The sequence below is a fragment of the Anarhichas minor genome, unplaced genomic scaffold (genome assembly GCF_050575085.1).
Source record: "Anarhichas minor isolate MPS153535 unplaced genomic scaffold, ASM5057508v1 ptg000026l, whole genome shotgun sequence".
Classification (NCBI taxonomy): domain Eukaryota; kingdom Metazoa; phylum Chordata; class Actinopteri; order Perciformes; family Anarhichadidae; genus Anarhichas; species Anarhichas minor.
In genome coordinates this window covers 253,462-267,200 of record NW_027466472.1, presented here as the reverse complement: position 1 = coordinate 267,200, position 13,739 = coordinate 253,462, and the positions used below count along the sequence as shown (strand labels likewise).

The 13,739-nt window shown below is 42.5% G+C and overlaps 1 protein-coding gene across 3 annotated transcripts; it reads right to left on the bottom strand.

Annotated features, from left to right (window-relative positions):
* Positions 1-418: 418 nt before the first annotated feature.
* LOC142959689 (inositol polyphosphate 5-phosphatase K-like) lies at positions 419-13,617 on the bottom strand. Of its 3 annotated transcripts, XM_076101089.1 has the most exons (15): positions 13,475-13,550; positions 13,209-13,269; positions 11,516-11,823; positions 10,394-10,498; positions 9,156-9,264; positions 8,818-8,934; positions 8,334-8,509; positions 7,835-7,946; positions 7,602-7,711; positions 7,037-7,063; positions 5,482-5,731; positions 4,844-4,981; positions 3,728-3,811; positions 3,530-3,634; positions 419-2,708 (listed from the first exon to the last, which is right to left on the bottom strand). In XM_076101089.1, the coding sequence occupies exons 3-15, from the start codon at positions 11,749-11,751 to the stop codon at positions 2,613-2,615; spliced, it is 1,665 nt and encodes a 554-aa protein (XP_075957204.1). In that variant the 5' UTR covers positions 11,752-11,823; positions 13,209-13,269; positions 13,475-13,550; the 3' UTR covers positions 419-2,612. The 3 variants fall into 3 exon arrangements, with proteins under 3 accessions (XP_075957204.1, XP_075957207.1, XP_075957206.1); XM_076101092.1 differs by lacking the exon at positions 11,516-11,823 and having other exon boundaries at positions 13,475-13,617; XM_076101091.1 differs by lacking the exon at positions 7,037-7,063.
* Positions 13,618-13,739: the final 122 nt, after the last annotated feature.

Genomic DNA, 13,739 nt, shown 5'->3' with positions numbered 1-13,739 from the left:
TCAAAGTCATTAGCTAGAAGGTAAAAAAACAATCAAGACACCCAATGACAATACCTAATACCCAATACCTAATGCTATAATACCTAATACCCAATACCTAATGCTATAATACCTAATACCCAATACCTAATGCTATAATACCTAATACCCAATACCTAATGCTATAATACCTAATACCCAATACCTAATGCTATAATACCTAATACCCAATACCTAATGCTATAATACCTAATACCCAATACCTAATGCTATAATACCTAATACCCAATACCTAATGCTATAATACCTAATACCCAATACCTAATGCTATAATACCTAATACCCAATACCTAATGCTATAATACCTAATACCCAATACCTAATGCTATAATACAATTATTATTATTATTTAAAATAGAAAAGTAAACCACACGACAAATGAAGTGAGACTTATTTAATATTTGCAAAGCTATACATCTGTTGGTATTCTCTTACGGTACATTTACATTTAATTTCTACTTCAGAAAATAGGTCGCCTCTTTTAGTACAAAATATAAAACGGGAAAACGTGAATTGGCTAATAATTGATTCCAGCAAGCCAATAACATTCCACTGAAGGTTTAGAACAGCAATGTTTATAATCAAGAGGAACGAGAGGAGGCCGTGAACGTCTCGCTGTTATGATAAATAATCTGATGAATGTTAACGATACATATCGTACGAAGCTCGAGTACAGTACACTAAAGCTACAGTCATTTCAAAGGCACTTGCTGAATCCGTATAGTTTTTGGAAAACTAAATCTTTATATTCCTTCAGTACACGCCAACAATAAAGTGACATTAAATACGTTTGCTTCAACGATAAACAGTGCAACAACTCTTCATGTTCTCCAATTCGCTGCGATACCTCGACGGGTATTGAAAGGGAATGAATAATATATGTTTTAACAACTGCAAGCTAAAAGATGAGCCTCAGGTAATCTGCTCCACAACAACCGTTGTATTAAATAGTTACGTGTCAAGTCCTCCAGGAACAACTGGAGTTAATCAAAATACTGTGAGGAGAAACTCCAAACCTCTCTGTCGTCTCTTATCTTCCTAAAGCAGCCAAGTCACAATATATGACCTATGAATATTTTAAAATAACATGCTAAAACCCAGAAGAGATTAAACATGCCTACTACAGCAATGCTTTCAGGGCTGAGCAGATTAACATCAGTCCTGTAGGACTCGTATTTATCTGCACATTTCAAATCGTCAACTTCTTCGTTCAATGAACAATAAATTTGAATCTCTTTATTTCTGCCTTTAAGGGTTTATTCTAGTCATTAACTTATATTTGTGTCTGCAGGACCATCAAACACACAAAGTTCTGCTGAACTACTAAAACTCTTGAATTTGGAAATGGGATTCGTCTATACGACGCTCTGATTATCTCCTGAACAAGCACTTTATTTTAAAGCTCTTAAAGGGACAGTGCGTGGGATGTTCTGGTGACATCTAGTGGTGAGGCTGCAGATTACAACCAAATAAATACCTCTTCAATCACGCCGTGCTGCACACTGGCCCTTTAAATGAGACTGAAGTAAACATGTAGGAAATATAGATTAACTATAAATATGTAAGCTTCTGATCCAGCATCATATTGTCATTAACATGCAAATTAGTCTTTAAATCCATAAACTGGCTTCGAGGACATTCATTTCTTCATATTTTCTAAGTAAGCAGTGGACGTTGATTTGCTCATTTTGCTGCTAGATGTCAACAAATTGACGTTGAAACAAACAAAAGAAATGGCCCAAGAGCTTTGTTCAAATTGCAATTCCCTTTTTTCTGTTCCTAATTGTGGCCGTCAGGGGAAGATAAATATTCAAAGTTTTCTTTTCAGCCGCTTTGAGAGCATGAAGTTCTGCATTAAAACATGGAGCTTTTCTCTAAAGGAGAACTTCCCTTCATCAACTGACTGATGTGTTCAGATCCTACAACATGCCTCACCTTCTGTTTCATCAGTCCACAAACCGATGAGCGACGTCACGACGACTACGTCCACTTCTTATCTACACTTGTAGATACTGTGCTGGACTTTGACTCATTTAAGCTTCCTGTTTAATTGACGTTTGTACAGACTTGTTTTTTAAAATGTATTTTAGAGCATAAATAAAGTGCTTTGGAGCGCCATGTTGTCTTCACACGATTTAGCCATAGACTCTTTAACCTGGGTGGCGTTTTTTATATTTATTCCTTAAGATCTTTACCGTGTAAAATTATTAAATAAAAAGTGTTCTTCCCTAGGAGGGTTGACACACACGGTTTGTGATTTTATTACACAAAGCCGGCACTTCTTCCACATGAAACAAATATAAATGTAAATCCATTCTAGGGAAACTTACTCTCAGGTTTCTCAGTCAGTTGATGAAGGACTGCTCATAGTTTCCATGATACCTTAAACGTGTTGTAACTTCACAGCCACACCGGCAGCAGTAAAGAGGTCAGTGAGGACGTGTAACAGCAAGAACAGAAAGCACTTCCTAACCGCTCTCCTTTGGGGGCGAGTTAGGAAACAACAGGAATTAAAAGCTTCGGACAATCCAGGCCCAAAAACATCCATTTCTATATCAAACCACACTGATCGATCAGTTCCAAAGGTCTTCTCTCGATACGGTTTTGTCGAGAGCGTCGATCTTCTCAGGGACCAATCCTTCTTCACTGGCTACCTTCGACTCCTGGACCTACGAGAGACCGGCAGGTCAAACAGGGACTTAAAATAAACCTCTATTAGTGGATTAATATTGGTTAATAGGGGCGTAACGGACCACCGATCTCTGTTAGTGTTACATTGTTAACAACTAATCCGTTTTTTATTCTCAAGGTAGAGCATCACTAACGGCTAACTTGCTCAGGTTCACTTCAGTTACATTATGATGCCTTCAGGCTCTGCTCAGTGAACATGAGTACTGGCTGAAGGTACATTATAACGTTATCATGATGTGTTCACATGTCATCTGTAAAATGTAGTTTTGGTGATAAACTTGAATAAATCCAGTAGTTTGAAGGAGATGTTTTCACATGAATATAAAATAGATATTAGAGATGAAGTGTGAGCTGTTTATAGCTCTAAGCAGCTTATAGTACGTCATTAATCAATACTAATACAATCTTTTATTTCCCAATCATTTGAATTGTGTGTTTTGTCGTTTTTTTAAACAATATAGACGACTATAACAAAGTAAAAGGATAACATTTTAAATTGTTCATGGTTTACACAAACTTCAGAGCGGTTGAAATGATTTTTGTGATGGTGGTATAAAAGAATTAAAAATAAAGTCTGGATCCTCGTAGACCAGCTGCTATAATCAAACAACAATATTGATCATCAATGATCGGCAATTAGAATCGGCGGCAAAAAAGCGTGATCGTGGATCTAAAAGTTATATTTTCTCCCTTTTTTCTTTGTTTTGATCCGATCTGTGACTCTGATCTGTGATCTGATCCGAACCGTGACTTTTAAGATCCGTTGCACCCCGATGAGTTGACGATGTTACGAGCTTACCTTGAATGCGTCACTGATTCCAACGATGCACTGCAGAGTATTACTGTAGTAGCACAGCACGCACTCTCCTCCCCGCACTGGGATTTCCTCTTTGCTTACATACACCTACAAACACAGACACTTCTGATTCATTGATGGACTTCTTATGACATCAGTGTTTGTTTTTAATCAAAATAAACTCACAGCACGAGTTACTACCTGTATGATTTCTTCATTGAAGGCCACTTCGTCGTCTTTGACCCACGTGTAGGTGAGGTAGTCTGACACACTGGTGAACCCGACCTTTACACACACACACACACACACACACACACACATTTAAGGCTGTCATACTGAGACACGATATTTGAATTGCCGGTAGTGGGATGTGTTGGCGGTAGTGGGATGTGTTGGAGGTAGTGGGATGTGTTGGCGGTAGTGGGATGTGTTGGCGGTAGTGGGATGTGTTGGAGGTAGTGGGATGTGTTGGCGGTAGTGGGATGTGTTGGCGGTAGTGGGATGTGTTGGCGGTAGTGGGATGTGTTGGCGGTAGTGGGATGTGTTGGCGGTAGTGGGATGTGTTGGCGGTAGTGGGATGTGTTGGCGGTAGTGGGATGTGTTGGCGGTAGTGGGATGTGTTGGAGGTAGTGGGATGTGTTGGCGGTAGTGGGATGTGTTGGCGGTAGTGGGATGTGTTGGCGGTAGTGGGATGTGTTGGCGGTAGTGGGATGTGTTGGCGGTAGTGGGATGTGTTGGCGGTAGTGGGATGTGTTGGAGGTAGTGGGATGTGTTGGCGGTAGTGGGATGTGTTGGCGGTAGTGGGATGTGTTGGAGGTAGTGGGATGTGTTGGCGGTAGTGGGATGTGTTGGCGGTAGTGGGATGTGTTGGCGGTAGTGGGATGTGTTGGCGGTAGTGGGATGTGTTGGCGGTAGTGGGATGTGTTGGAGGTAGTGGGATGTGTTGGCGGTAGTGGGATGTGTTGGCGGTAGTGGGATGTGTTGGCGGTAGTGGGATGTGTTGGAGGTAGTGGGATGTGTTGGCGGTAGTGGGATGTGTTGGCGGTAGTGGGATGTGTTGGAGGTAGTGGGATGTGTTGGCGGTAGTGGGATGTGTTGGCGGTAGTGGGATGTGTTGGCGGTAGTGGGATGTGTTGGCGGTAGTGGGATGTGTTGGCGGTAGTGGGATGTGTTGGCGGTAGTGGGATGTGTTGGCGGTAGTGGGATGTGTTGGCGGTAGTGGGATGTGTTGGCGGTAGTGGGATGTGTTGGCGGTAGTGGGATGTGTTGGCGGTAGTGGGATGTGTTGGCGGTAGTGGGATGCGTCTCTCAGCAGACCTTGTAGAGTCCGATCCAGTCCCAGGCGCTGGAGGAGAACGGCTGCAGAGGGCTGTAGAGGACCATGGCGTCGATGTCGGCGCTCCAGTCGCCCTCCGGCTGCAGACGCACCAGAGGATCGTCGAACATCTTCCTCAGCTGCACACACGGAGAAATGAAACGTTTTACAATCAAATCTGTGAATGTGGTTATATGTGGATAGTTAGAGGATAAATCATGTTATTACAACTTGGAGTAGCTAATTTAACATTTTACTATTATCAATTTATTCCGTTTTTTGAGAGAGAGAGAGAGAGAGAGAGAGAGAGAGAGAGAGAGAGAGACAGACAGACAGACAGAGACAGAGACAGACAGAGAGAGAGGGAGAGACAGACAGAGAGAGAGGGAGAGACAGACAGAGAGAGAGGGAGAGACCATGTAAACAATTTGTTTTGGCTGCAAAATATTTACTAAAATGTAGATTTTTACTTCTTCATCTAAAAAAATGAATTTGTCTTCTTTGTAAAATCCCTAAAACATGTAAATGTCTCTTTTATCAGTGAACTATTTGTTACAGTCACGTCTGAAAACGTGAAGGTGCACGACAACATGCAGGACGTGATGACATCATTCTTCACCATGTTGAGTGTAAACATCACCTCCAGCGTGAAGACGCCGATGACGGGCTTGTGGTCACTGACGCTGTACTCCATGTTGCTGGTGTACAAGTCCTGCCTGATCCTCAGCGGGTACTCTTCATCCTCGTCCTCATCCTCGTCCTCATCCTCGTCCTCCACCTTCCTCGCCTCCTGGTCGACCGTGTTTTCACTTTGCTCGTCAGGGGGCGGGGCCTTGTGTCGGAGCCGCCACAGAATCCTGTCGGTCCAGGCGGGTTTACGCTTCTTACCGCTGGACAGAGAACAGAGAGGCGGAGTTTAGCCGGGAGACAAAGACAACTATCCATTTCACCCATGTCCCTATTTTTGTGGCCAATTTTCTGGCAACGATGAAAACATTAAACATATTTGATCGCTGACCAAAAAAAAAAAAAGCGCTGTTGGCAGCGATTCAGATGTCTGGATGCGATTAAATTCAAATTTACATGATCAAATATGTGTACAATAAGATCATATTATACACTTTGTTATAGTTAATGTGACATTACAAAAGAAATCCATTCATAATCCAACACACAGCCAACCATCCACAGCCATAGCTCCTGTATAACACATCTATCTGTGGCCATGCATGTTAACCGTTATGTGTAGCAGCTGTTCTAAACACGTTGTTTAATAGCTTTTATGTACTCTGAACAAGCTCTGAAAGCAGTGTGAAGGGATCACACACGAGGGTTAATATGGAACACTGATGGAACCCTGTGGAAGGTTTTGGAAACACACATTTAGTGCGTCTCATGAAAACACATTTATGCATCTTAAAGGGTCAGTTTAGATCTTTTTCAGGTGTGGTTGTATGAGGTACTTCTTCCATACTCAGTGTATTATCTACAGTAGTACCAGCTTGGGAGCCAAGTGTAAAGTGTAAACTATTAACAACATATTTTTACCTCTTTTGACCCTTTATGACGGAAGCCGTTATCTATTCTCTCTTTAATTAAAGCCACGAGACTCCATTGACAAAAACAGTAATTTTACCCGTCATAAAGGGTCAAAAGAGGTAAAAATATGTTATTAACAGTTTACACTTTACAGCTGGTACTACTGTAGATAATACACTGAATATGTGGAAGTACCTCATACAACCACACAATCTAAACTGCCCCTTTAATCGTTAAAGATGCATAAATGTCTTTTTATACGTACTGTATATTTAAACTGATATTGAGTCTTTTAGGAGTCTAAAGTACGTCCACAGCAGCACAGTATTTTGCTCTTGTGCTGGTCTGTTTCTCCAAACTCCATCTACTTCAAAAACTCCTCACGGTTCCTTTAAACAGTCATAATATTGGCCCTCAGAATAACAGTTCAGGCAACATTCTGTGAAATAAACGAGCATTTCAGTCTTCTGACATTCATCTTGAGAGGACTGTTAGCTCCACCTGATGGTTTGCTTGATTTGCAGTCTGTTACAGATGAAGATAGTCTGCATTAAGCCTCATGAAAAGTGGTTAAAAGTAGTATACGTGCACACACTGAAGTGTAGTTAGGTGAATTAAGAGAAGATGTGGACACAGATGTGTTTTTGATCTCTTACGTAAAGCCAAACCACGTCCTGTAGACCCTGTGAAGACGGTGCAGATGGAATAAATACAAAGTAAGGTTTTAAGAGGCAAATACTGGCAGTAAGAAGGGATCTCAAACATATGATTAGACATGGGACAATATGATAATTCATGTCACGGTTATCCTGGCCCCCAAAAATAAAAGATTTGCATTTCACGATATTATCCAGATAATCATCAAAATATGCTTAAAACTCTTAAAAATGATGCTTAAACACACTGGAATCACTTCACCGCACATTTAGTTAAGAAACAAATATTATTATTACGTCACAGATAGAACGCACATCTTTTCTTAGTAAAAAAACAAACAATAAAATACTCTTAATTAAGGTAATCGTTACTCATAAAGTCCCCCCGGCTCTATTTTTCACTTCTCTACATGATAACGAGCTCGATAGCTTTCACCCTTGTGAGGATAATCCCGATATAATCCCGATATAATCCCGATATAATCCCGATATAATCCCGATATAATCCCATATTGTTCTCATCCCTTCACATGACATACTGATCATCGTGATGTTAAACTGTTACCTGCTGTCGTAAATATCAGAGTTTCGGTCAAACTTGTACGTGGGTGGAAAGTCCAGAGGCCCTTCTTCAAACTCCTGGAGGATCCGTTCTTTCTTCTTCATCATCGTCAACTGAGGACGACACATTTCATAGAATCATAAACGCAGTATGTGACGAGTCGTGGATGATGATGATGTTGTTATGGTTACTCGAGTGTTGTTTATATGAACGGAGGATGAACAGCTGATCGATACCTGGTCTTTGCTCCACAGCAGGTTGTAGGTCTGATCGCTGATGCAGGACCGGACAAAGTGCATACCGTGGTCCTCAATTCTGAAGTTAAGATCTCCGAACCAGAACACCAGCCTGGAGGGAGGGGGAGAGGGAGAGGGAGAGAGAGAGAGAGACAGAGAGAGAGAGAGAGAGAGAGAGAGAGAGAGAGAGAGGGAGAGGGAGAGAGAGAGAGAGACAGAGAGAGAGAGAGAGAGAGAGAGAGAGAGAGAGAGACATAGAGAAGAAAAGATGGAGAAATTAAATTTATTGAAGAATTAAAGGAAATTAATGTGTGACAGTGTTCATACAGACATTAAAAAATTCAAATCTAAGGACGTCATATAAAGCAAAATAATACAATGGTCTGTTTGACTCTAAATGGACCATAATGTACTGAATGAACATCATGCTGTATTGAAGAAGACTTGGGACTACAGATTGAGACCATGAACTCATGTTTAATAGTAGTTTTTTACTCACCGGTGGTCAACAATTCTGGGAGCCTTCTGACGGTCGAAGGTCTGGGCGTCCATGATGTACTCGAACTCGTCCACTCTCTCCGAGGCGTAGTTCATGTGAGCAGCCAGGTGACAGTTGAGGAAACAGAGCATGTGACCGTAGAAAGACAGACGGACGGACACGCCCCCTTTGTTACCCTGAGAGACAAACAGGAAGTTAACGGACAAACCAAAACAAAAAATGAAGCGAGACCTCTGCAGGTCCTCGTCTCTGGTTGAGGCTAGCAGCTCGAGGCTACATTAGCTGCTACTAGCATAACACAACCCGGGTCTCTCACCAAACTGTCGGCGACGCCGGTTGAGTTGCATTCTGGGTAATGAAAGCGTCAGGTTTTGATGAGGAAGATTTTGATACTTTTGAATTTTCTTTTTTTACTGTCCATTCTGAATCTGAAAGTGTTGTAGAAGTAAGTGTGTGTGTGTGTGTGTGTGTGTGTGTGTCTCACCCAGTAACCAAAAATGCCAGTGCGTGTGTAGGTGGCCTGGATGTCTCTGATGAACGGGACGTGCTTCAGTTTGGAGAAGAAGAGCAGCAGCAGACCCTGCATCCTGATAGACGACACCTGAAACACACACACACACACACACACACACACAGTGCAGACACACACACACAAATACACACACACAAAGTAAATGCAGCATAAAACTCTAATATATAGCTATTAAGGATTTACACTTACCACAAGTAACAATAACACACATTAACGTTGCTTGTTTACCTGTGTGTGTGTGTGTGTGTGTGTGTGTGTGTGTGTGAGAGGTGTTTAGAGAAGATTTGTACCTTAACGTATTTCCGTGGTGCCAAGGTGTCCATGAGCATTTTACTCCACGGGTCATCGAATACGCTGTCCAACACAAACCTCAGCGGTCTGGAGTAAACCTCCTGCAACCTGTCACACACACACGCGCGCACACACCACACACACACACACACACGCGCACACACCACACACACCACACACACACACACACACACACACACACACACACACAGGGTTTAATCATCAGTCAGTCTGGGTTAAAGACTTCTTCAGCATATCTGTTTACTTTCAAACGAGATAAAGGATGAGACTAAACTGTTTGTAAAGCCGTGACAGCGTCTGCACGGCTAAGTATCGCCACTGATTTACAGATTCCATTCTATATTGATGTGATTCGGGATATTTCAGTTACAAAACCAACATTACGTGGATATGTACGAGATTCTCAGAGAAGTAATGCTGTAAATTGCACAAGGAAGCAGTTTGGATTCAAGTGAGGGTCGCTAGTCTCCACGCTTTCCACGGGAAGAGGCAAATATGAAAAGATCGATCTCGACATTTTATGAACCGATATCGGATCATTCGAATCGAGATCAATCTCAATCTGAAATCTCAATCTGTGTTTTTCTTAAAACCAAACCCTCGACCAAACCGTGGAATTACATTTTGCAGGTCCGTCACGTGACGCCATATATTTACATTTGAAAAGAGACGTCTGCAACTCAGCTTCGGTACATCAGCTTCCCAGTACTAACATGTATACGGCCCTTATTTATATCATTAGGTCCTAAAAATTGTAAAATCCACAATTAGCTGTACCAGAGTTGTTTTTCTTCCTCCGTTTATGTGAATGAGTCAGAAAACGAGGCTGGCCCGAGGACATGTCGAGGGATGCAACCCCGGCTATGTTCAACAAAGTAACATTAATTACACAATCAACACTCTAGATGAGAAATCCAGAGCATAACAACAGCGTGATTAAGTTATTGAATTAAAGCAGTCCTCGTATGTTTTTGTCTCGACCGTATCTTAACCACGTCATGTGATAGATCTGATGTAATAGAATCGCTTGTGAACTCTCACATGAGGCTTTGACTTGCAACTGAACATTTAGCCCACTTTGTTGGGAAAACTAAGTTATATATCGTTTGTCCATACCGCCCAGCATGAACTCTGCTCCATATCCACTTATGTACACAACAACATGCAGACAGAATACTTCCCCTAACAATCAATTCCCATTCCCGGCACCACCTACCCGATGACGTAGAGGTCGGGGCTCTTTGGGGAGTTCAGGTGGAGAAGCAACGTCACGTCATCTGGAGGATCTGCTGTGGCCACGTTCCACGTCACCATGTGCAGCCTGAGGCAGACGGGGGGAAAAAAGGAAGTCATTCGTGCAGCACATGCATCTAAAAATATAGAGATTCCTGCTCTACAACATCAGGAGGATTCGCCCCTTCCTCACTGATGAGACGGCGCAGGTGCTCATCCAGGCTCTTGTCATCTCCCGCCTGGACTACTGCAACTCTCTACTTGCCGGAGCCCCGGCGTCGGCCATCAGACCTCTGGAGCTTGTCCAGAAAGCTGCAGCTCGTCTGGTGTTCAATCGCCCCAAGTTCTCCCACACAACTCCCCTTCTCCGTTCTCTACACTGGCTCCCTGTAAGAGCTCGCATCCAGCTTAAGACTCTGGTGCTAGCCTACAGGGCAGTGAAAGGAACAGCTCCTTCCTATCTCCAGGCCATGGTCAAGCTCTACACCCCCGCCCGACCACTTCGCTCTGTTGCCCCGTTGCTCAGAGGTCCCTGCGGCCGATCGACCCGGTCACGGCTGTTTTCTGTCCTGGCCCCACAGTGGTGGAATGAACTCCCCACTGACGTCAGGACAGCGGAGTCGCTGCCCATCTTTCATCAGGCTGAACACTCACCTCTTCAAGAAGTACTACCCTGAGCCTTCCACTCACCACTTATTGTATTCATACTAGTTTGTTTCTGTACTTAGACTCTGGTTTATGCTCTTAGATGCTTGTGTGAACTGAACAAGCGATTGGGTGAGACGTTGTACATTTCAAAAAACTGTACTTCAAAGAGTAAATCAAAGAGCTTCATTCAGTTTGGTCAAAAACCAGAGCTGAGCTCGTTACAGTAAAAACGCTGTTCAACGATCACAAGCAGCTCAGGCTGCGGCAGTTAACTCATAAAGAGACCAGTCATCATTTCTCCCAAACTCTTAACATTCAGAGAAAGTTGAATTTTTCACGCTTTGCAAGACAGTAAAGCGTCTGACAGAAAGTACAGAGTACAGAGCTGAATAAAAAGAGGAAGAGGAACACTATTTATTCCTCTCTTTCTGGCTTCAGCACACAGAAAACTCTCCACCTGAAACTGTCCTTTCTCGGCCTGTTGGCTCTCCTGCTACAGGCGAGGAAGGCGTCGTCCAGAGTCTTGACCATCTTCTCGTGCAGCTCGTTTCGGGGGTCCAAGTCATCCACGCACGTCATCAGCTGGTGGAGCCGATGGCGCAGCACCAGTCTGCTGGCCGTGGACTGCGTGGCGTCGCTGGAGAGGCTGTCGGAGCGGAGACGCCCCGCCAACAGCCGACCGATTTCATCCATTCTGGCTCAAAGTGGTCAATGCAGCGAGGTGCGCTGAGCGTTGTTCAAGTGACAAAATACAAAAAGTGTTTCCTAAAAGGTCCCAAAATTGTTTTTAAAAGAAAAAAAAATCACAAATTTGATGATTTAAGTATGAGCCACAGTCCGACGTTTAGGTTGTTTCTGTAGAATCAAACCACTGAAATGAGGAAAGGATTTGGGTGCTCCAGGAGTTGGACTGTGTGATCAGGGGATTGTTTACGAGTCGTCTTTGTGCAATAAAAAACTACGTATAATCTCTTGTAAAATGTCTCAACATTAGGCCTATTAAACAAATTGAGAAACCAGCTGCATGAACAAAAGCATTCTTTCCCTTTTGGGGAAAACGCATTGTTTCAAATCCGCATTAGGTGTGTTGTGTTGGGCAACCTAATCCACCGGCCGCAATGCAGTCACATTTGCAGACTGGCCAACATTGCACCCTGTTAAGTCTCGCAACACGTTCAACCCTGAAGGAGACGGACAGCTGTGCTTCTGGAGGTCTGGTACCGAACGGCAGACACCGACACGAAGAGCTCGTCAACGACTGATCCACACCTGTAACAGTGTTCACCATCCTTTCTTAAGAATCAGTTTTCAGGACGTTTTCGAGCTGATATAACAGTCATTGTATGAAATGTCTAATACGATTTCGTGCCGGTTGCCTCCATAACATCACATGAGTTCATTCACCACCATACAGCTATCCCATTATTCCCTGACAGCACTTTACTTTATACTTGAGGAACAAGACACACAAGCAGTTTCTTCCCATGTGACGTAACTTTTATGACCGGTAAACCCGACTGTTTTATGACATGACAGTACAACTGTGCAATAATTAGCTACACACACACACACTTTCATTATACTTATCAACACTCATATTTCAACAGGTGGACACATTGCAGGTCGTTAAAAACACTCACAATAACTCGATCATGGTGAATTTCCATTATCGGGAAATCGTGAATATCGTCAGGAGTGACTTGAAAAAGCTTCACAGCTCATTATTATGACAGAGAAGTGGAAAAATAGAGCCTGAACAAGCTCACACTATCTTTATTCATGTATCCTGTATTTAGTCAGGGAGACCTGATGAGTTATGATTACCTTATTAAAGATTGCTTGTTTGATTTTTCATTTAAAGAGATGCGTCCTACCTGTGATGCAATAAAGATATGTGTTTCTGAACAGAATATAAAGGTAAAGAGATTTCTAGAGCGTTTAAGTGCCATAATAGGAGTTTTTGAAATATTTTTGATGATTATCAGAGATTATTATTTTGGCCAGGACACTCATAACATGACATGTTCATGTCTAGTTCATATTATATGTGTGTCTACTCATTCTGTGTCAGGCCATTTAAAAGTCCCTCCATGAAGCTGCATAACCTTAAACTAGTTAGATGGTTCTGTGCATAATTAAGAAAGTCGCACCTGAAGCTCTCTGCCTCGTAGTTTCTCTTCTGCTCCTCAGTCTCCTCCATCATCTCCACACCTGGACATGCAAAGACACAAATCCTCTGTATATATCTCTAACACACAATATGGAGCCTGGATACAGTAGAAATACGCTAATAAAATCAACAATAAAGCACCAACGTTGAGTTAAACATTGCTAACGTTGATGACAACGTGAATCTGCTAGTTAACATATTTCCAACTTGTATGAACAAATGTTATTTGTAGCACACTAACGTTACCTGATGGGCTTTGGTCGTACTTGTTTTCGTTGTTGATGTAACTACTGGAAAACATACAGTAACAGTAAACACGCAGCAGCAGCCTTACAGGTTTAGCTAATGTTGTTGTTTTAATGTTCCGGAAAACAGTTTAGCTGCCGTCAAAATAAAAGCGTAACATCGTTACAGAAGTGAAGTTAAAACTGTCAACTTTTAATTTAACTTATTACGAATTCCTTGAAGAATTTATTGTGTATTTATTTGCCAGCTATCAAATATAAGTTAA

Coding starts and splice junctions, on each gene's coding strand:
- LOC142959689 (XM_076101089.1), bottom strand. CDS start 11,751: ATGGATGAAATCGGTCGGCTGTTGGCGGGGCGTCTCCGCTCCGACAGC. Junction 8,935..9,155: donor CACCACGGAAATACGTTAAG/GTACAAATCTTC, acceptor TGTGTGTTTCAG/GTGTCGTCTATCAGGATGCA. Junction 3,812..4,843: donor ACTGGATCGGACTCTACAAG/GTCTGCTGAGAG, acceptor GTGTGTGTAAAG/GTCGGGTTCACCAGTGTGTC.